The sequence below is a fragment of the Bos taurus genome, chromosome 16 (assembly GCF_002263795.3).
Source record: "Bos taurus isolate L1 Dominette 01449 registration number 42190680 breed Hereford chromosome 16, ARS-UCD2.0, whole genome shotgun sequence".
Classification (NCBI taxonomy): domain Eukaryota; kingdom Metazoa; phylum Chordata; class Mammalia; order Artiodactyla; family Bovidae; genus Bos; species Bos taurus.
Genome location: NC_037343.1, coordinates 12,145,970 through 12,167,866, shown reverse-complemented (window position 1 = coordinate 12,167,866; position 21,897 = coordinate 12,145,970). Strand labels below are relative to the sequence as shown.

Genomic DNA, 21,897 nt, shown 5'->3' with positions numbered 1-21,897 from the left:
AGTTTGTGAAAGTGCTTTGAAAGCTATACTGTTACTGTATAGTTTTCACACACAGTAAGTTCAGAAATAAATCATCATATTTTCTTTTAAAGATGAACTTTAAAAGACTATTTGTTTCCCCTGTAGTGAAAATTCCTACTATTGAATTTTTCAGGTTGTCACACGAACAGAGAAAGATTCTTCTATAGTTGCTTTTTCAGATGAAATGGTACCATGTCCAGTGACTACAGATATGACCTTACAACAAGTTTTACTGGCTATGAGTCAGGTAAGAAACTATTTCATGTAGTTTACTTAACATGTATTTTATAATAACTTTGTATTGATGTCATACCTGATATTAATATATGAGAACAAATTACATCTCAGTTTTTCTTACAAGCACAAAGTAAAAAATATACTTTACAAGCTTTCTGAAAGCATATACATTGGCGCTAAACAAGATGATAACGTGTAAAATAGTATTTTTAAGTATTTAATTATTTTGGACATCTCAGTATGGCAATGAGAGCATTTAAGACCACGTTTTTATTCTGAGTTAGATCCCAGCAGGTGGAACTGATTGCTCTCTTCCAATGATCTGGGCTCAAAAGACAAATACAGCTGCTGATGTCTTCATTGTATTCACTGATAACGAGACCTTTGCTGGAAGTGTCCATCCTGCTATCGCTCTGAGGGAATATCGAAAGGTAAAGCAAATTCTAATATTCATTCTCACCCCAAACAAGATTCACTTCTAAAACAGTCAATATATTTAAAAAAAAAATAATACTGAAGGTAGTTGTGTACGTTTGTAAAAGATATACGACACTAGTTCTGGACTCAACAGTACTTGGAGTGAGGAAATACTGAGTACACATATATAATTTATTTCAACCAGTTCCAGATGTACACATTTTAATATCCTTTGCAAACAGTATTTTCAGTAATAATAAAAATTTTTTTTAAATTTAACCACAAACTTTTTAATGATTCAACATCATTTCTGAGTTTTGCTAAGAACTACATAAATGTAAAGCAAAGCTATAATATAATGTGTGCTTTAAGTGTTATGAGTATTTCTGAGTTCTCATCAGTGCTCTGCAGTTGAACTTTGTGAAATGAGGGAATTGTTCTGTATCTGCACTGTCCAGTATGGAATCTGCTAGTCAGGTGAGAATGTGGAGCCTTTGAACTGTGGCAGGTGTGACTGGAAGTAGAACTAGAACTCGATGAAGAGCAGTGGCTCTCAAAGTGTGGTTTCCCTACCTGCACCTTTTCTTAGCATCACCTGGGACCTTGTTAGAAATGCATGTTCCTGGAGCCCCTGGGAGACCTGCTGAGTCAGGAACTCTGGGGATGGGACTGTGTATTAACAATCCTTTCTGGGGATTCTCATGTGTGCTTAAGACAACAAGTGAGAGAATGGAACTCAGAATCAAGAAGCCTGGGTTCTGAGTCCTGGGTCTTTCTCTTTATACTAGCTGTGGATCCAAGTGAATTATTTAACTGATACATGTCATAATAGTATATCACTGCTGTGGTATGTACCATGTTGGTTAAAAGTACTACTTACCTTCTAGGGTTGTTACAACAATTGTTATTGTTTAGTCGCTAAGTTGTGTGATTCCTTGGACTGTCGTCCTCTAGACTCCTCTGTCCATGGGATTTTCCAGGCAAGAATACTGGAGTGGGTTGCCATTTCCTTCTCCAGAGGATCTTCCCCACCAAGGGATCGAACCCTTGTCGCCTGCATTGGCAAATGGATTCTTTACCACAGAGCCACCAGGGAAGCCCTCGTTATAACAGTTAACATTAGGTCAATTGTCTAAAGAGCTCATGGTATCTGACATAGTGCACGCTCAGTGATTGTTAGTCTTTCTCAAAAACTTAAGTATTTTAGCCTTAAATCATAGCTGCAGAGAACAAGTTATTACACTGACATTATAGTTATAACATTTATATATGTCATACATACCAATGTCATAGAACAAAACTTGATAACCCCAGGAACTGTTTTCCTTATTTGTACCCATACATACTGCCCCAGTGTATGATGTGCTGGTAAAAATGTCTGATGTCTTTGAACATTCTGACAGGTTTCATGAGTACAGAATCCCTGTGCTGCTCAGGAATGTATTTTGTGTCCATAAAATGAGTAATAACATCCAGCAGAGAAGCGGGAATTTCAGGCAGGTTGTTCACATGTTTAATTTTCTGTACTTCTAAAGATCACATTCTCTTCTGAAGTCTTCTGGCCCCAGAAGACTGACAGATTTTATGGAGGAAAAACAAATTGGCTTTGTAATGAAAAACTGTGATAGAATTTAAAATGTTTTCATTTTGGAGGTTATTTGTTTTTGCTTATTAACATACTATTTTTTTTAATGTTTTTGATCTTTTCCTACAGAATATGGATATTCCAGCTAAATTGATTGTTTGTGGAATGACATCAAATGGCTTTACCATTGCAGACCCAGATGATAGAGGCATGTTGGACATGTGTGGCTTTGATACTGGAGCTCTGGATGTGATTCGAAGTTTCACACTAGATATGATTTAACCATACACACCAGCACAACCTAAGAGGTCCACTGCCATCAGTGATCTCGCTAAAAATACACAGCTACTTGCCAGCTAATCTTAATCCACTGAAAAAAGTCAGACAGTGGTACAGTATGTGCATAATGGAAAGGTTACCTTACCAAAAAAATAAGGAAGGAACAATAAGATGAGCCCAAAGTTCTTTCTACTAAACTAGCCTTGGGGAAATAGCTTCAGAATACACTGTAGCCCCCTCTACCTAACAGAGAACTTCTTGTTGAGACACTGTAAAATAGTCCAGCAGTTCTGCTTTGGTGAATGATCACATTTGTACTTAAAAGAAGTGAGAGCCAAAAGTGTAAGTAGTCCTATATCATGTCATTTGTTTGAGAAATGCCTTGAAGTTTTCTTAAATGTTTTCACTGGTAAAGGACAGCTTTGATAATGTCCAAATACTCTGAAATGCACTGGACCATGTACTGTGATTGATTATGAAACTCCTTGTAAATTTTTGTACCAAGGGGATAAAACAACAACCAAGACATTTGCTTATGAATGAGTTTTACAAATTGCTTTTAACAGTTTTGTCCAATCACATAAATAGCAGCATTCTCAGTCAGTGAAAAGATACTCTGTTTCTGAGGGTTAATTTACATTTACAGGATTGTTTACCATTAACCAGAAACATAATGGAAACCTTTGAGAAGAAATACTAAAGTTTGTGTCAGCTGAGGAAGTCTGTTTTGGTTTGTTTTGTTTGTTTATTGCTGTGAGGGGCATGACTTGATGGTTTCCTGTGGCTTATACCAACATAGCCACATGTAGGGACACATTTTTTCATAAATGAAAACATAAGATGTTTCAAGCATTTAACTTCCCCTACTCTCAATCTGAAAAATATGACAAATAAAATCTCAACTATAACCATAATCCAGTTATACCTTAAAATATTTTACCTTACTTTATCTTACTTTAAATTGTTTAATATTGTTTTAATTACTTTTAATTACTTTTTTTAGCTAACTATAAATGGGTTTTAGATATTTCTAATTGTAAACATATTGGCACCCTCCTCTCTTTGTCTACTATTCATTTGTGGCAAAATATTCTTTTTTGATAGTATAAAAAAATAAGCAAGCTAGGTCTTTCAGGTTTGAAAGGCAATTTTTGAGTGGCATATTACCACTTACCAGTCTATAGGAAATTAAATTTTTCTTATTTGTGTATATTAAACTTCCTATTCATTATACAGTGCATTATTTTCTTGAGCAAATACCCCTTCTGTGTGAGGAGCTTTAAGCGGTTGAAATGCCAATATATTTGCTCATAATTACATCATGGTTGTCTAAGATAATGTGCACATAAAACTTTAGTTTTTATGTATTGTTCTTTAAATGTATTTAAAGATTTACTGGGGATTTTTAAAGCCTTCTCACTATGAAAAGTCAAACAATAAGTGTAAATCACAGACTTGTGTGCTTGGGGGTTAGAGATTTTATGTTAGGGGGCAGAAGGATTAAGTAATGTTAGAATTTGTATATTCTTCTGTTTGATGAGAAATTTGGGCTCTGGGAGTGACAAGAAAATGTCCCTTTCAAACTTACTTGACATGTTTATACTGGGTTTATCTGATATGTAGCCATTCCTTCAAGGCAACTGGTAGCAATTTGTAAATATTGTGATTTACCTGAAATTTTGGTCAACAAAGCTAGTGGCATCACTACCCAACACCCGCAAAATACATCGCTTCTGGTATCTTTGGTTTTTTTACCCTGTGTCAGGCATTAGATTTGAAATGGTAGCTACTTTCGATACATTAAAATATTATGCTCAGATTGAGTTTAAAGTTTAAAGAACCTAATAGAATTATGTAATCATACTTGAATTCATTACATAAACCCAAGGTTTTCTTAAATTAAAAATTATAACATGATCTAACTTTTTATTCCTAATAGAAATGTTAAGTGGAATATAATATAAATGCTTATTTACTTCGGTTAAATACTGTTTCTATATTGTATTTAGTCAGAATATTCAGGAACTAATATTAATAAATCCATCAGAGAAGTAAGATTAGCTGTGACCTTTTTGAAGTCACATAGAAAAGTCTATTAAATGTTAAGATTTGAGAAAGAAAACTACAGACCACCACACAAGGTAGCTTTATTTTCAAATCATGGAGCTTTAGAGCTGAAAATAACCTTAGAAATGTAAAAGGTAACTTTTTGACTTAGGCTAGGAACCTGAGGTCCGAGAGAGTGTGACATTGGAACCCTAGGTCTAGAAACGGCCTCCTCATTCTCATTCCAGTGTTCATTTCCCCAGAGATGGGAAGACATTTACTTACAAGAGTAAGGGATAAAATAGACTTTTATCTTTTTAGGTATTAGGAAATACTTAATGTATATACATGATTGCTTTAGGAGTAGAAAAACAGAGACATTGTGAACATGTATACTTTTGTAGTTCATAGTGACCCTCAAGCACAATTAGTATCTTAATAACCTGTGTTGCTGTATAACATAGTCATATAGAAAAAATAAAAACTTTTACCTCATTATGAATAAAATATTCTCAAGTAATAAAGAAGTTTTATTTTCTGAATTACTTGTAGCATTACCGCTGATTAGGAAAATGTTGCTTTTAAAAAAACAACCCTAAGAAAAATAAACTTTTTATGTCCCAGAAAATACGTGAATATTTTCAGGACATAGCTGTAATTAGTAAAAACAAAAACTAATCTTATAATCCTGCCCTTTCCTTGTTAGTTGAAATTTCTAGGAGCTTCCACTTAGGAACACTGTCTTGTATTGTTTAGTTTAGTGATCATCTTATGGGAATATTGGTGAGGAAAATGCTCAATGAATGGGATGTACCATCATCTCCCTGGAGCCTCTTTCACTCTCTTACTGTGTGACTGGAGACAACCAGTTTAACCTGTGTGATTCAAGTGTGCTATCCTTAAAAAATAACATAGCTGATCCTTGGATCATAGAAGAATCAATGAATTTATATCTGTATAAAAGTCAAAATTGGGAAGAGGGCTTGCAATACAAATTAGAACTTCTTTAAAATTAAAATCTTTAATAGGGTATATATTTTGAAAAACAAAATGTTTTAGAATAACAGCTCATTAAGCTGAGTAATTTTTTAAAACACTCCTGTTCTGAATGGGAAATGTCATCATTCTCTGATAAGAGAAAGAAGTAATATATTCCAAATCTAAGATCCCATTAAAAAACAAACTCATACTCTAAATAAGAAGATGGTCTGACAAACATTTGCTTACCTTTTAAATAATAGGTAAATCTATAAATGATAGAATATCAGTTAATCAGGCTTTTTTTCTGCAAAGCAATTTAAAGTTATTTGGGAAATTTAAGACAGGATTTCTGAATAAATGTGAGGATCTGACAGTTAAGTGAGAAACATCTTTAGAAGCACAATAAAGCTACATCTAAACGATAAAGGAAAATGATTGTGATCACTTATTGGACTTATTTTAATATGACTTAAAGGCACCCACACATTTCTCAATAAGGCCCTTACAGTAAGTAATCAAAAATGAAAAATTCTAGTCTTGTCTACCATAGACCTGGGTGATTTGTTAAGGCGATAAACCCCTCTAGAGAAATGTCAGATAGCTGCAATGGAAACATGCTCAAGGGAGAATTAGGAGAAAAGGTAAGTCGAGCTAGTTAATTAGGTGTACTTACTGTATGCATTTAATCTAGTATATCCCATATACCTGCTCCCTAGTCCCTTATTTGTTGAAAGATTACTTCTATACCTTTTTTTTCTTTTAAAATTCCTTTCTTCTGACATTTTGGTTTTTTGTTTTTCTACTCCTGCTCTACCTGAGTAATAAAGTGAATGACAAGAAAGTCACCTGTATTTAGGTTTGGGATACATCTTTTGCAGATTGCCTTTTGTTCCACATAGAGTTAAGGGCACATTTTTTTTCAAATTAATAACAGGCAGGTCTCCTGGAACAATAATCAAATTGATAAATTCTCTTCCCAATCAAGTTAACTTGTATACCTTTTATATAAGCTGTACGCAGAAATTTTGTGGCCTTTTGAGTAGGGTTAGTTACTCAGCCTTTGTTTGCAATTATAAGTTTACCTGGCTCTTAGAAAAAGCACTCTTTGAAAAATAAATAACTGAATACTCTCAGAAAGTAGCACATCTCAGTGCTCATATTTCCATAATTATAAAGACTACCCACAAAATCTTTGGTCTACCAAGTACTTGACTATGCTTCTATATACATGGCTTGTAATATAAAAGGTCTTATAAATAAGACTTGTATCCACATTGAACATTTTTTTACTTAGTAAGTGTTTTATTTACTTTTGAAAAATTATTATGACGTTAATTTAAAAATTAATCCTATGGTAGTATTTTTCATACAGAAAACTAATAATTAAAAAAAAGAAAACTAATAATGTAGTTAAACTTACAGTTTGAATAGAAATGATAACAAATGACACATTTTCCTAAACTCTGAAAATACCAAACTATATAGGAAATCAGTAAAAAGAAACTTAAATTTAGGAGATATGTTGCAGAATTCTATGACTGAAATTAATGTGATTATTTTCAGTGAGAATTAATTTTGTAAATATAATGAAAACATATAAAAGGTATTTCTGAGCCTAAGAAAATTTTTCCGTTTGCTTCTATTTAATTTAGTACTGCCATGTTATAGTAATTTTACAAACAGAAGTGAAAATATTCCATTTTCAAATATATTTAAGTTTTTCTGCTTTTAGAAGCTATCAGAATCTCTACATGAACAAAAGAAATAGTAAGTTAGGTACTTTTCACTTAATGAACACTTGGATTGTTAAGGGTAGTAAATGGGGTTAAAGCCTTGCTATTTTATGTATCGTTACCACATAATTGATGAACATTATATCAATACAATCATTGTATCGAAGCCTCTGTTTAAATTACTTAATAAGCTTTATTTGTAATGCAAACTGTTTAGAATCCATACACAGCCAAATCAAAGATACTATATAATTAATGAACAGTAACCAAGAAAAAATATTTTTGTTGCACTACTAAAGATGGACTGCATGTAATTTGGTATGGTGTGACTAGACATAGCTTGTAATGCATCTAAATTATATTTTCCTCCTTTTATTGTCAGCTTCTGATAATGAAGAAATTCTCCTAAGGGATGAGATATATGAAATCAGCTTTAAAAAAAATTGGCTGAGGAAGAACTGTTAAAATCTAGTTATAAAATCTCCATTTTCTTTATATAAAGGCTTTGATTTCTATATTTGACCACTCAGTATTTAAACTATACAGACTAATGCCTGCATAGAATAAAATTGAAGTATATAAGAGCCTTAAAGTGAAAAAAATGAACCTTCTGACTGCCTTAAAATATGACTAGCTCTCTAACACAGGCATACATACTTTGCTTAGGGTCTGTTCATTAAGTAATGCCTTAATAGTGTCAGTATTTCTGAAGTATAGAACTTGAAGGTTCTTTTACAGCTTTCTCTTTTACATAAAGAATGGAAATTTAACAAGTTTTAAAATCTGATTGTACATTTGTTGTTTAAGCACCCATTAACAGGATAACCTAGGACACTGATGTGTTATACATACATGACTGTTAACATCAGTAATACCTTGTGATAGTTTAAGGTTTTTTATTGTTTTGTATAACAAATTATCCAAGAAGCTGGACTCTATGTAACATGATCTCCAAGGACCAAGTTGCATATTTAAACACTCTGAGTGAAAAATAAAGTTGTACAGTTCCAAAAATGATTAATTTTTTAAGGGAATTTTTCAAGACAAAAGGCAAATATTTTCCTTCAAGCCTACCAGCAATTCATTCAAAGAAGTAAATACAGTTGTAAAACAGTTGCAATAAGAAGTATCCAGGCCAGTGATGTTTAATTACATTCACATTTTTACATTCACTTTGCCTTTTAAAGCAGGAATATTTTATAAAAATGAGAGAAAACTTTAAATTGTCAAGCTGGTGCTTTAAAGTATATAAAGTCTGATTTATAACACATTCCATTTCAAAGGAAAAGGACCCTGAAGGAGGGGCGGGGGTTTCCTAGATCAGTTGATAAACTCACTGATACTCTGTTGAGTCTTCCAAGTTATCACTGTAAATAACACATCTAACAATGTAATTCTGCTGTTTTCTGATAGAAAAATGGATGAAACACTAATGTATGAAATCTGTTTCATGACAAAATAGTTTCCACCAATACTGTGAAATCTGGACTCTCCTGTCTAGCCCTGCAAAACCCATACTGGATAGATCATTTTAGACATCGAGTGCAGGTGGGCACAATGTGAACTGTTTCTAGTCACTTGTATTATTGTAGAATTTGATAGAGGTACCAAATAAACTCTATGCACATCAAGTATTTGTCTTTTTATTTCTTGACAGAAGAATTTTAAGGTTATTATTATATGCCTTGTAAGAAGCTTCTAGGTGGCACTAGTGGTAAAGAACCTGCCTGTCAGTGCAGGTTAGACATAAGATGCAGGTTCGATGGAGGATCCCCTGGAGGAGGCGCGGCAACCCACTCCAGTATTCTTGCCTGGAGAATTCCATGGGCAGAGAAGCCTGGCAGGCCGCAGTCCATAGGGCCACAGAGTGGGACATGACTGAAGTGACTTAGCATGCATGGCTTACAAGATGTAAGGCTCCTGGCCTTACATTTTATAATCTTACAGTATTTGAATATTCAATCTTATAATAGTTGAATAAAATGAAATTAAGGTTTGATCATTAATACTGGTCTTGAAATGCCTCAATGTTTATTTAAAATATGTGCTTGAGGATTCTTTTCCAATGGGTATTAATTATAGAATCAAAACTAGATTTAATAAAAATACACATTTTTTAAAGAGTTTAAAACGATTCTTTTGTGGGAAAAAAATTATTCAAAGTTGCCTTTGGGAGGAAGGAAAGGATAAATTACGAATTTGAGATTAACATATACACACTACTATATATAAAATAGTTAACTAACAAGACCTACTGTATAGCACAGGGAACTACTAAATACTGTGAAATAACCTGTAAGGGAAAAGAATCTGAAAATATATATATACACACACATATATATGTAATAGGTATTTAATCTGTAACTGAATCACGTTGCTTTATACCTGAAACTAACACAACACTGGAAAGCAACGATACTTCAATTACAAAATTTTAAAAAATAGAAAATAAAAGTTGCCTTTGGGAAAAGGTAACACCAAAACTCAACTAGGCAAATAAAAATATTTTAAGTGCCAATTTACGGAGATTTCTCTGAATTCCCATCAAACTTTAATATTAAAATTTCTAAGATCTGAGCCATAGGAATTGAAGAGAACAAGCTACATATGAATATACCCACCAAAACTTTATAAACATTCATTCGATATTAGAGTTCTACATTTAAAGATGGCAGTGAACAGCTGTATGGAGAAGGAAAGATCACAAACTCCAGTTGACCCTTGGAACGCGGGTTTGAACTGTGTAGATTTTTTTCAGTTATAAATACTGCAGTAGTAGACAGTCTGTAACTGGATGAATCTGAGGGTGCAGAGGACTGATTCTAAATTACACTTGGATTTTCAAGGTGGTATTTGGAGCCCCAATCCCTGCCTTGTTCAGGGGTCAACTGTAAATATTTCCTCACAGATGAGCAAAACTATATTTTAAACCTGAATTAGGAAACTTGCCTTTAAAAAAAATTGTTCAAATAGTATTTTTTTTTTTTAGTATTAGTAAACAAAGAAACTTAAATAAAAAATCCCGTTTTTCCCAGCAGCTTTTCAGCTTCCCAATTAAATATTTTGGCAATTCATGTCTAAGTTGATTAGTGGTAAAAGTGAGGGGGGAAAAATGGCCTGTTTTTTTTTTAAAGTTTGTCTTTCAGATATTAACATTAAAAATCAAAGACCAAAAAAAAAAGATCATACTTCTTCTTAAACAGATCACCATTTTCTTTCTAACCTATGATTCTGGAAAGAAAGTTCAGCTGCCAAAACCTAGTTTTGCCTTAGATTTATATTAAGACTTTTATCCAGCTGTAATTTACCGTGTTATGGACTGAATGTGTCTCCCCAAAATTTATGTTGAAACCCTCATTCCCAGTAACAATTATGCTTTTTTCTACTGAAAACTTATGTCCCCCCATCCAAATGTCTTTCTGTTAACCCTCCACTTGGTAACAAGTCCCTGCATAATCAGACTAAAGTTCTTGGTCGTCTGGGACTGGCATGTCACCTGGGCAGCTGCTTAGTCGCACAGGACTGTCCCTTACAGCACTCACTTCAGATGCCTGTCTGTCCAGGTTGTCACCTATTACCTGCTCCTTCAGTTTTAAATATCTTTTTTACTGAAGAACTGGCAAATAAGATGTTTCCACAGTGATTTATTGTTCATTATTTTTACAACCTTTTCATGAAGATAATTCATATATTTAAAACACCTTCAAATATTTAAAAGGCATTATCAGGCAATATCATTCTAAATATATAGTGACATATGACTAGCAAAGTTATATGCACTTACATCACTAAAGTTCTTCCCTCTTACTGTTTTTTAAATGACACTGGTGAACCAGTGGAAGCAATTTCCCTTCTTTGTGAAGCCTATGAGTGTCAGTTGCGCCTCCAATAAAAGTTCCATTGACAAATATTCGTGGTACCTGTTGGATAAACAAAAGTTTAGATAGCACCCTGGGTGTCAGAAGTATAAAGCCATTCACAGGATCCTAATACATGCTACTCTGGGTGCTTTTATGGGCAAAGCACCATATAAAAGCTCTTTGATAATTACCTATTTCAACTCTCCAACCCTTTAGATGGGGCTTCCCTGGTTAGCTCAGTGGTAAAGAATCCATCTGCCGATACAGGAGACAGGCTCAATTCCTGGGTCAGGAAGATCCCCTGGAGAAGGAAATGGCAACCCACTCCAGTATTCTTGCCTGGAAAATCCTGGCCACAGCCCATGGGCTCACAAAGAAGTCAGACAGCGTCTAAACAACCGCCTTTCAGGTGGGTACTATTTTTTAGTCTTATTTTGGAGGCAAAGGAGGCACAGGAACTTGCCCAAGATCATAAAGTAAGTGACAGAACTGGGGTTTAAACCCAGGACAAACTGACTCTCAATCCCTTTCTCCTCATCGCTTTGACATATAAAAGGCAAAATAAAGCAATTAGCAATCTCTAATGATTAATAATGTTTAAGTGGTTCTTTCTTACCATTGTTTACTAAAGGGGAAGAGTACATTATCAACTCCTTAACAGGCACATATAAATAGGAAGGAAAATGGCACATATAAACAGGAAGGAAAAATAATGTTGCCATTATTTTTCTTTTTTGTTCCTTTGGTTTTATTTTTTTTTTTTTTTGCCACACCATGCAGCATGCAGGATCTTAATTCTGCCTGGCCAGGGACTGAGCCCCCTACAGTGGAAGCTCAGAGTCCTGACCACTGGACAACCATGGAATTTCCTCTATTTTTTCCATAACGCATATTATGGGAAAATCCTCAGATTTCAAGAATCTAAAAACATGGAGCCCAAAAGCACTGTTATTAGTACAGAAAATGAAGCACCCTTGATCTGCACTGTTCAAGTGAGGAAAGAAGAATTCTTTCATCTTGAAAAAGTCCCAGGAGGATGTCAACCATTTATAGACCACCACTCATTAAAAAAAAAAAAAAAAACCACCACTCATGCCAACACCATCACCCCACCCATTTCACACACTCACACACACACGGTAAAAATTTTTAAAAAATAGAACTCTGTTGTTTCCTGGTCTATGAATCTGTTCCAAGATCCGCCATTTCTTTATCAGTTCAGGTTCTCAGAGTATGTCTGGCTCACTTTTCCCTACACAAGGACACAGGCCCAAGGTGACCCAGCTCACCACCCACTTGGGCAAAGCACCACGGGGAACGGACTCACGGTTCTTTCGCCAGTCATTTTGTGAAGAGCATCTTGAAACTGACTTCCATATTCAAGCATGTCCAGTTCCACCACTTTATAGTTAACATTCATGTCATGGAAAAGGTTTTTTGCCATCGTACAGTAAGAACAGGATGTCTTGGAGAAAATCACCACACAATTATTAGAAATGGTCTCCTGCAGTAAAACAAAAAGATCAATTTAACTCTAGACATTACCTCTCAGAAAGGAATCATGATACAGGAGATACATGATATAGTAGGAAGGGTATGGATTTTGGAGCCTCACAATTTAGGGCTCAGACTCAGCCTATGTCATCTAATTCTCATTTGTAGACTGAGGACAAAGGAACATTATTAGGGAAAAGGGATGTGATGGGTACAAAGTGTTGGCACAGAGTAATAACGCAGATAATCACAGCCAATTCAGAGACAGCAGACACTTCTGTGTGCCAACACGATCCTCAACACTTTACCTTCACTAGTTCACTTAAACCTCACTATAGTCCTGAGATGTGGGGAGCGAGCTCCGCCCGTGGCAAAGGTCATGAGGAAGGAGGCTTGGCATACGCAAAGGCGGGATCAAGCCTCAGGAGTCTCCCTGGAAATTCTTGAGCATCTACCCCCAAAACCAGAGTCTGCCTACTTTCTGCTTTGTGCTTTCACCTACACCTCTGACTTTACGGGGGGCTGTCCCCCACTACCTCTCTGAAAAAAGAGTTAGCTTACAGTTCCAGTTAATAATTCCTGGGTGTGACAGTGTTTAACCTACAAACTCCTTTGGAAAGCCTCTAGCCTGCCTGAATAGGTTTTTCCGGCCACATGTGATTGTTCAGAGCCTCGCAACTGTGAGAGGTAGGAGATGTTCTAAACTGTCTAAACACAGATTCCTTTGAGTAGTTAAAAGATTGATTAGAAATTGTATTGGTGAAGGGTTTTTCACTTATTGGGCCAATGTTTGCTGCTAAGTCTCCATACTCCTTACCTACTGTGTCCTTGGCAGTGTATTGACTGATATAATGGGTGTATAGAAATGTAAGTAGTAGCCTCAATGTTTGTAACCTTGGACCCTTGAGTTAATTCTTTTCTTGATTGAGCCCACCTCACCTTTGCCCTATAGGAATGCAGCTTTGTCCAATGCTTTTTTGGAGGCTGGTGCCTGACTTTGGAATAATCACCTTTAGAGAAAGATAAGTTTCTTAAAATGTTAACAGGCCTCCTGGCCAGAAGCTGATGTAATTCACCTGAACTTTTGCATATGATAAGTTTGAAAGCCTGGCTTTGATTAGGACCAGGAACTGCTGTCCTTGCATGACTCCACCCCTTCCCCCATTATCCTCTATGCACAACGTAAGGTATAAAAACTACTTTGGAAAATAAAGTGCGGGCCTTGTTCACTGAAACTTGGTCTCCCCATGTTGCTGTCTCTCCCAAATTCTGGCTGAGTCTCCATCTGGAGCGCGGAACCCACCATGCTTACTAATTATGCCTGGGCTTCTAAGATCCGACGGGGGAGGCCTCAGTGTCTCCTCTCCTTCGAGAGAACAGAAGGACACCTGCAGCCTACGTAAGTGGTGCAAACTTCTTGTCTTGAAGTTTTATTGGTCTCCCGCGTAAACCAAGCTACTCAGCCTCTTTTCTCCGCTGAATTTTCCTGCTGAGCTATCCTCATTTTATTACTCTTTATATCTTTGATAAAATATTTAAATAAATAGGTCGCCGACGCCGTCCCCGCTTCGAATACCCTGGATCAGCCGGGGCTGGTCCCCGGCACTGAGATAGGTCTTTATCATCGCCTCCACTTCATACATGATGAAACTGAGGCAGAGAGGAGGGTAAATAACTTACCCCTGGTCCTCAGTTCATAAGTGGGTGAGCTGGGATTTGAACCCTCGCAAGTCTGAGTCCACAGCCCAGGTACTTAATCTCCTGTCATACTACGTCTCGAATATTCAGAAGGTGTTCAGGAGTTAACTCCTTACTTAACTGTCTTTTAAAAAAAATTTTTTTTTTTTTTTACCATCTTAACCATTCTTTGATTTTTTTTTTTTTTTTCTGGCTGAACCACACAGCTTATGGGGTCTTAGCTCCCCAACCAGGATTGAACCCATGTCCCTGGCAGTGGAAGCCTGAAGTCCTAACCACTGGACCACTGGAGAATTCCCTTCTTTGCTTTTTTTTTTTTTACATTGAAATATAACTGACTTACATTATTATATTAGTTTCAGATGTATAGCATGGTAATTTGGTATTTTTATATTTTACAAAATGATCGACCCACTTCCTTAATGTTCAATGGTGAAAAATGACGTATACATGCATGCTCAGTCGCTTCAGTTATGTCTGACTCTTTGCAAACCTTTGGACTGTAACCTGCCAGGCTGCTCTGTCCGTGGGATACTAGAGTGGGTTGCCATGCCCTTCTCCAGGGGATCTTCCTGACCCAGGGATCAAACCCATGTCTCTTACATTTCCTGCACTGGCAAGCAGGTTTTTACCACTAGTGACACCTGAAGCCCCAATGATGTATGAATTCTCTTCAAAATGTAAGGCTTTCAAGGATCCAGGTATAAACAGTAGTTTTTCCCTTCAACTTCCACTCCTTCCTTTTATATCTTTATAGTAAAAAAAACAACTGTCATCACTGTTTTGAAAAGATATTCCCCAGCATTCATTGTTCCTGGAAAAGCTACTTCCAGAGATGCTGACTCAGTGGGTTTGAGGCAGAGGTCAGAAACTATTTCTGAAAAACATTCCCGACAATTCTAACATCAGCCTGGAAGCTATATTAGCCTTGGAAGCTATCCTGCCTGCCTTTGTCACAAAGACCCCGAGGCTTCGCTGTGCATCTGTGTCACAACTTCACGGATGAGGTTTGTTGAGCTCTGTGCATGTCAATGCCCAGGTCCTTTGGGAATTTCTGAATGGACAGATCTAGCACCCAAGCATCTGCTAGGTTGTCCTAGTGCGAGTCATAAGCAGCACCTTCAAGATGAAGGTCAAAAATCAGAGAGTAGGACAAAGTGGTTCAGAAGTTACATCTACCCTCGGGGGTCAGAAGGGTTCCAAGTCAGTGTCTGTTCAGTTGTTCAGTCACTAAGTCATGTTCAACTCTTCCGACCCCATGGACTGCAGCACACCAGGTGTCCCTTTCCTTCACTATTTCCCAGAGTTGGCTCAAATTCATCTCCACTGAGTTGGTGATGCCATCCAACCATCTCATCCTCTGTCATCCCCTTCTCTCCTGCCCTCAATCTTTCCCAGCATCAAGGTCTTTTCTAATGAGTCGGCTCTTCACATCAGGTGGTCAAAGTATGGGAGCTTCAGCTTCAGCATCAGCCCTTCCAATGAATATTCAGGGTTGATTTCCTTTAGGACTGACTGGTTGGATCTCCTAGCTGTCCAAGGGACTCTCAAGAGTCTATGTGTCTGCAAATCTATTTCCATGCTTCTCTTCTGCTCACTCTCAATATTTACTACAAAAGTCTATCTCAGGGAGAGCTAGACAGGCCAGAGATGTACTACTGAATCCATTTTACATGTAAGAAAACTGAGGTTGAGGAGTTCACAGCACTGGGTGGGATTCAACCCACCCTGTCCCAAAACCAAGGCCAGTGCTCCTTCCTCACTGTGCTGCCTCAGGTTAGAGACACACTGAGACCATAAATTTAGAGAGAGAGGAGCACCCTGGTGGCTGAAACATAGTAAAGTGAAAGTCATTCAGTTGCATGTGACTCTTTGAGACCCCATGGACTGTAGCCCACCAGGCTCCACTGTCCATGGGATTCTCCAGGCAAGAATACTGGAGTGGGTAGCCATTCCCTTCTCCAAAGGATCTTCCTGACCCAGGAATTGAACCTAGGTCTCCTGCATCATAGGCAGATTCTTTACCATCTGAGCCACCAGGGAAGCCCTGACAAATAGTGATGTAGAGATTCCTCGGTGATCAATGCAAAGAAAGAGGAAAACAACAGAATGGGAAAGACTAGAGATCTCTTCAAGAAAATTAGAGATACCAAGGGAACGTTTCATGCAAAGATGGGCACAATAAAGGACAGAAATGGTATGGACCTAACAGAAGCAGAAGATATTAAGAAGAGGTGGCAAGAATACACAGAACTATACAAAAAAGATCTTCATGACCCAGATTACCACAATGGTGTGATGACTCACCTAGAGCCAGACATCCTAGAATGCAAAGTCAAGTGGGCCTTAGGAAGCATCACTACGAACAAAGCTAGTGGAGGTGATGGAATTCCAGTTGAGCTATTTCAAATCCTATAAGATGATGCTGTGAAAGTGCTGCACTCAATATGTCAGCAAATTTGGAAAACTCGGCAGTGGCCATAGGACTGGAAAAGGTCACTTTTCATTCCAATCCCAAAGAAAGGCAATGCCAAAGAATGCTCAAACTACCACACAATTGCACTCATCTCACATGCTAGCAAAGTAATGCTCAAATTCTCCAAGCCAGGCTTCAACAGTATGTGAACCGTGAACTTCCTGATGTTCAAGATGGATTTAGAAAAGTCAGAGGAACCAGATATCAAATTGCCAACATCTGTTGGATCATAGAAAAAGCAGAGATCCAGAAAAACATCAACTTCTGCTTTATTGACTCCACCAAAGCCTTTGACTGTGTGGGTCACAACAAACTGTGGAAAATTCTTCAAGAGATGGGAATACCAGACCACCTGACCTGACTCTTGAGATATCTGTATGCAGGTCAAGAAGGAACAGTTAGAACTAGACATGAAACAACAGACTGGTTCCAAATAGGAAAAGGAGTACGTCAAGGCTATATATTGTCACCCTGCTTATCTAATTTATATGCAGAGTACATCATGAGAAACACTGGGCTGGATGAAGCACAAGCTGGAATCAAGATTGTCGGGAGAAATATCAATAACCTCAGATATGCAGATGACACCACCCTTATGGCAAAAGTGTAAAAGATCTAAAGAACCTCTTGATGAAAGTGAAAGAGGAGGGTGAAAAAGTTGGCTTAAAACTCAACATTCAGAAAACTAAGATCATGGTATCTGGTCTCATCACTTCATGGCAAATAGATGGGGAAACAATGGAAACAGTGTGAGACCTTATTTTTTGGGGCTCCAAAATCACTGCAGATGGTGACTGCAGCCATGAAATTAAAAGATGCTTACTCCTCGGAAGAAAAGTTATGACTAACCTAGATAGCATATTAAAAAGCAGAGACATTACTTTGTCAACAAAGGTCCATCTAGTCAACACTATGATTTTTCCAGTAGTCATATATGGATGTGAGAGTTGGACAATAAAGAAAGCTGAGCACCGAAGAATGGATGCTTTTGAACTGTGGTGTTGGAGAAGACTCTTGAGAGTCCCTTGGACTGCAAGGAGATCTACCCAGTCTATCCTAAAGGAAATCAGTCCTAAATATTCATTGGAAGGACTGATGCTGAAGCTGAAACTCCAATACTTTGGCCAGCTGATTCAAAGAACTGACTCATTTGAAAAGACCCTGATGCTGGGAAAGATTGAAGGCTGGGAAAGGGAGAAGGGGACGACAGAGGATGAGATGGCTGGATGGCATCACCGACTCAATGGACATGAGTTTGAGCAAACTCTGGGAGTTGGTTATGGACAGGGAGGCCTGGCATGCTGCAATCCATGAAGCTGCAAAGAGTCGGACACAGCTGAGCAACTGAACTGAGAGATTGCAAACTGAGCAGAAACTCAGGATGACAGTGTCACAGTTTCTTGAACCTTCCTTCTTACATTTTCTCAACCCTGTCCTTGCTAAATATTTCATGGTTTCATATTCTTTTCGTTTGTTTGTTTTTGGCCAAATTGTGAGGCCAAATTCCATGACCAGAGGTTGAACCTATGCCCCCTGCAGTGGAAGCATGGAATCTTAACCACCAAACTGCCAGGGAAGTTCCTCATGGTTTCCTATTCTTATTTTAAAGAAGCAATCCCTCACAACAGGTCTCCAACATTATTGTTATATTCAGCAGCTGTGAGTCAATACTTTTGTAGTCAAATAAACTAAAGGCAGAAATGTTTGTGTGTAGTGGTGTTTGGTGGTGAGGAACAGAGAAATACGTATGTCCTGTAGGCTGCTGCTGCTGCTACTAAGTCACTTTCAGTCTCGTCCGACTTTGCGATCCCATAGACGGCAGCCCATCAGGCTCCCCGGTCCCTGGGATTCTCCAGGCAAGAACACTGGAGTGGGTTGCCATTTCCTTCTCCAATGCATGAAAGTGAAAAGTGAAAGGGAAGTGGCTCAGTCGTGTCCAACTCTTAGCGACACCATGGACTGCAGCCTACCAGGCTCCTCCGTCCATGGGATTTTCCAGGCAAGAGTGCTGGAGTGGGGTGCCACTGCCTTCTCCAATATCCTGTAGGCTATAAGGGTAGAAAAACATATACACAAGAGGAATTTTCTGAGGCAGATTTAACTAGGCTTTGCAGTTCAAGCAAGAGAAAGACAAGAAAACACAGCAGTGCACAGTATCCTTGAGAGGACTGGTCATAGAGTAACTACTGCAAACTAGGTTCTATGTTTTAGAAAAACAGCTTCTCGGGGCAGAAATGAACAGTATGCCTGGCTAAGGCACCCTGACTGGTAACAACAGGAAACCTGAGGTGGGGGAGACGGAAAGAGCAGTCAACCTCATAGACCCAATTTAGAGGAGCGAAGGCACTATTAAGAATAAATCTCATAGGGACTTCCCTGGCAGTTCAGTGGTTAGGATTCTGTGCTTCCACTGCAGAGGGCACACTTTCGATCCCAGGTCGGGGAACTAAAATCCCACAAGCAATTTGGCACGGCCAAAAAAAGAATAAATCTCATAAATTCTGACTAAGAAAATGATCCAGAACTTCTTTGTATCATGCATGATTTTGATAGCAGATTTAAAAATATATTAACTTAGTAATTAAGTTACTAGACTATGTCAAGTTTAGATAAGCATATTAAATATGTACGACAATTCTATTTCCACCAAGGAAAGTTTTTTCCCACATGTCCCCCATCACTCACTTGGATCTGATTCACGGGAGCAGTTGCTGCATTTCCCAAAGATGATGATGTGCTGTTCCCCATCCTAAAATGAATTTAAAGAGCAGTGCAGTTAAACATTAAGGACAATATATCAGATAAGATCCATTCAGAGCAACCCAATATGCAAATATATATCCAAACATATGAAAGAGAAAAGTTTTACTTGCTATCAGTACAAAATAGCATTGTCAAAGTATTTGTTTACTAATATCACAAAGGCCTGTGTCCTTTACTATCTAGCTTTCAGGAAAGAAAATTGAGGTTAAGGGATGAAGGTGTGGACCTAAGTAGGAGCTTAGGTGGAACAACACATCAATCAACTAAGAGAACACATCCTTTTCATCTCAGTTCCAACACTTAATTAGTATTCCCAAAGCATCTACTATTTGCATCTACTCTGGAAGCAGGAATTCTAGTAGAACTTTCCTAAGACCATATTTCCTTATGTACTAAGAGGAGGTGGAAGGTGTACTCTGAAACATCACCTTCCCTGCCAAAGAAAAGAGAAAGCTACTGGAAGGCACTTTTCTCCAATTTCAGTCAAGAAAGTAAGTTGTAAAAAAAAAAAAAAAGTAAGTTGTTCAATACACGTTTCTCTTCTCCATTAATGAAGTAGCTACTAGCCATGCCACGTTTATGGAACACCTACTATGTGCTAAGCAGGCAAAGGGCTGAAATGCCGCAGGGATAGTATCACTGTAAAAACACCACTGAACCTCCAGGACTTGTCAAATAGTTACACTATGTGATTGGCACCTTCTGGAGGGGGTTTCTAGTTTAGCAGAGGTTAATCAAGGGGCTCCTCGAGTCTTGCAAAAGTGGCAGAAGTTAACAGATTGAGGAGTTAGGAATAACGTCCCAGACAGAGGGATGGATGTACAGATAGGCGAGCTGGTAAGACAGCCCTGACTGGCCTCGCGGGAGAAGGCGGTCTCGCAACGCAGGCCTCGGGGCCGCGGGTATTCACCGACCTCGCTCGAGCCAGAGGCGACACCGTCCTATCTCGAAGACCTGGCCATTTGGTAGAAAGCGCCACTTCCACTTCCTGTCGCAGGAGCCAGATTTAGCAAATGAGAATAAAGATCGCTCGGTTAAATTAGAATTTCAGATAAACAGCGAATAACTGTTTAGCCTACGTATGTTCCGTTCAATATCTGGAATATACTTAAACCAAACCATTATTCGCTGTTTATTTGAAATACTAATTTATTAGGGCATCTTGTATTCTATCTACTAACCGAGGAGGAGGGGAGGTTCAAGCCAGCAAGACTTAGGCTTGTGCAATCTGAAGATCACGTGGTCCCGAAATCGCCAAGAACACTTAAGGCACCTTCTCTCCTGGTCCCTTCCCGGCCTCCCGCCCTCCGAGGCGCCTCAGCGGTTCGATCGACTCGGGGCGTACCGGGCGCCCGGGAAGAAGCCGCCCCAGCCTACCGCTAGGTCCGGACCCCCGCGAGGCCGCACAGCCACGCCCAGCTCGTGCTGCTCTCAGAGCCGCTTACCCGGAGCCCGAAATTCCCGCTGGCCCCTCAAGCCGGCCGGCTGAGCTGCTCCTGACCGGGATGAGCCGAGTCCCCACCAGCGCTGCGCGGCGCCAGTACATGGTCTTAGTGCGGGGCCGCAGCGAGCAGACGGGCCAGCAACCGCGGCCCGGGAGATCCCGACCCTGCCCTCCGGCTCCTCCCTACCCGGCTGCCCACGCCCCGCCGCCACGCCCCCGCCACGCCCCCTCTCCGCCCGTGGCCCCGCCCCGCCGGCCTGCTCCTCCTCCAACCGCGGTCCCGCCCGCCTGGCTGCCACTCCTCCACAGGCGGCCCCGCCTCCACCCTCGGAATTCGCCTCTTCACTTGGTTCCGCCCCCTTCCTCCCAGCCCCGCCTCTGTCTTCCGGCCCTGACCCGCCCGCGGCCCGCTCCCTGCAGTTAGCCCCGCCTCCATCCGCCGATCCCGCCTCCTCACCCGGTTCCGCCCCCTTCTTCCCAGCCCCGCCTCTGTCTTCCGGCCCCGCCTCCGCCTTGCCCTCGAAGAGCCCGCCTCCGCCCGCCGGCCGGGCCCCCGCTAGCCGGTCACGCCCCCTCCGGGCTGCCCTTGAGGCGCCGGTCTATTCTCCGCGGCCGCCGGGTCTTTCTCCCTCTGGCAGCCCGGGTGCTAGGTCTCGGCCTGTCCCGCCCACTAGGGGGCCGCTGTCGGAGTCCCAGCTGATGCCTCACCTGCCCGTGTCCAGGGTTCATCCAGGTCCCGCCCCTATGCTTTTTCGGATCGTGAACGCTCATAAAGGCTTACAGACACGTGCAGGCACTCCTGGGCACTGTGGCCAACCTTCTGACGAAACGGAAAACAAAAACAATGAGTGTCGGACACGGAA

At 39.5% G+C, this 21,897-nt stretch overlaps 2 protein-coding genes across 7 annotated transcripts in view; one reads left to right on the top strand and one right to left on the bottom strand.

The window, feature by feature from the left end:
• Positions 1–3,627, top strand: part of RO60 (Ro60, Y RNA binding protein) — a 25,924-nt gene extending 22,297 nt beyond the window's left edge. The window contains exons 7-9 of the mRNA NM_001206183.1: positions 155–268; positions 543–689; positions 2,390–3,627. Of these exons, the coding sequence (NP_001193112.1) occupies positions 155–268; positions 543–689; positions 2,390–2,542 (414 nt within the window). The 3' untranslated portion in view covers positions 2,543–3,627. The remainder of the gene's footprint in view (positions 1–154; positions 269–542; positions 690–2,389) is intronic.
• Positions 1–21,897, bottom strand: part of GLRX2 (glutaredoxin 2) — a 23,766-nt gene extending 1,869 nt beyond the window's left edge. The window contains exons 1-5 of one of the 6 annotated variants that reach the window (NM_001040523.2): positions 21,036–21,227; positions 19,513–19,576; positions 12,487–12,663; positions 11,084–11,219; positions 514–671 (exon numbers count right to left, since the gene is read on the bottom strand). In NM_001040523.2, coding sequence (NP_001035613.1) covers positions 11,088–11,219; positions 12,487–12,663; positions 19,513–19,576; positions 21,036–21,136 — 474 coding nt within the window. In that variant the 5' untranslated portion in view covers positions 21,137–21,227 and the 3' untranslated portion in view covers positions 514–671; positions 11,084–11,087. Of the gene's footprint in view, positions 1–513; positions 672–10,923; positions 11,220–11,350; positions 11,461–12,486; positions 12,664–19,512; positions 19,577–20,771; positions 20,977–21,035; positions 21,233–21,742 lie in introns of those variants that run through there. The other 5 variants (XM_005216768.4, XM_010813089.4, XM_005216769.4 and 2 more) reach the window with 5 other exon arrangements.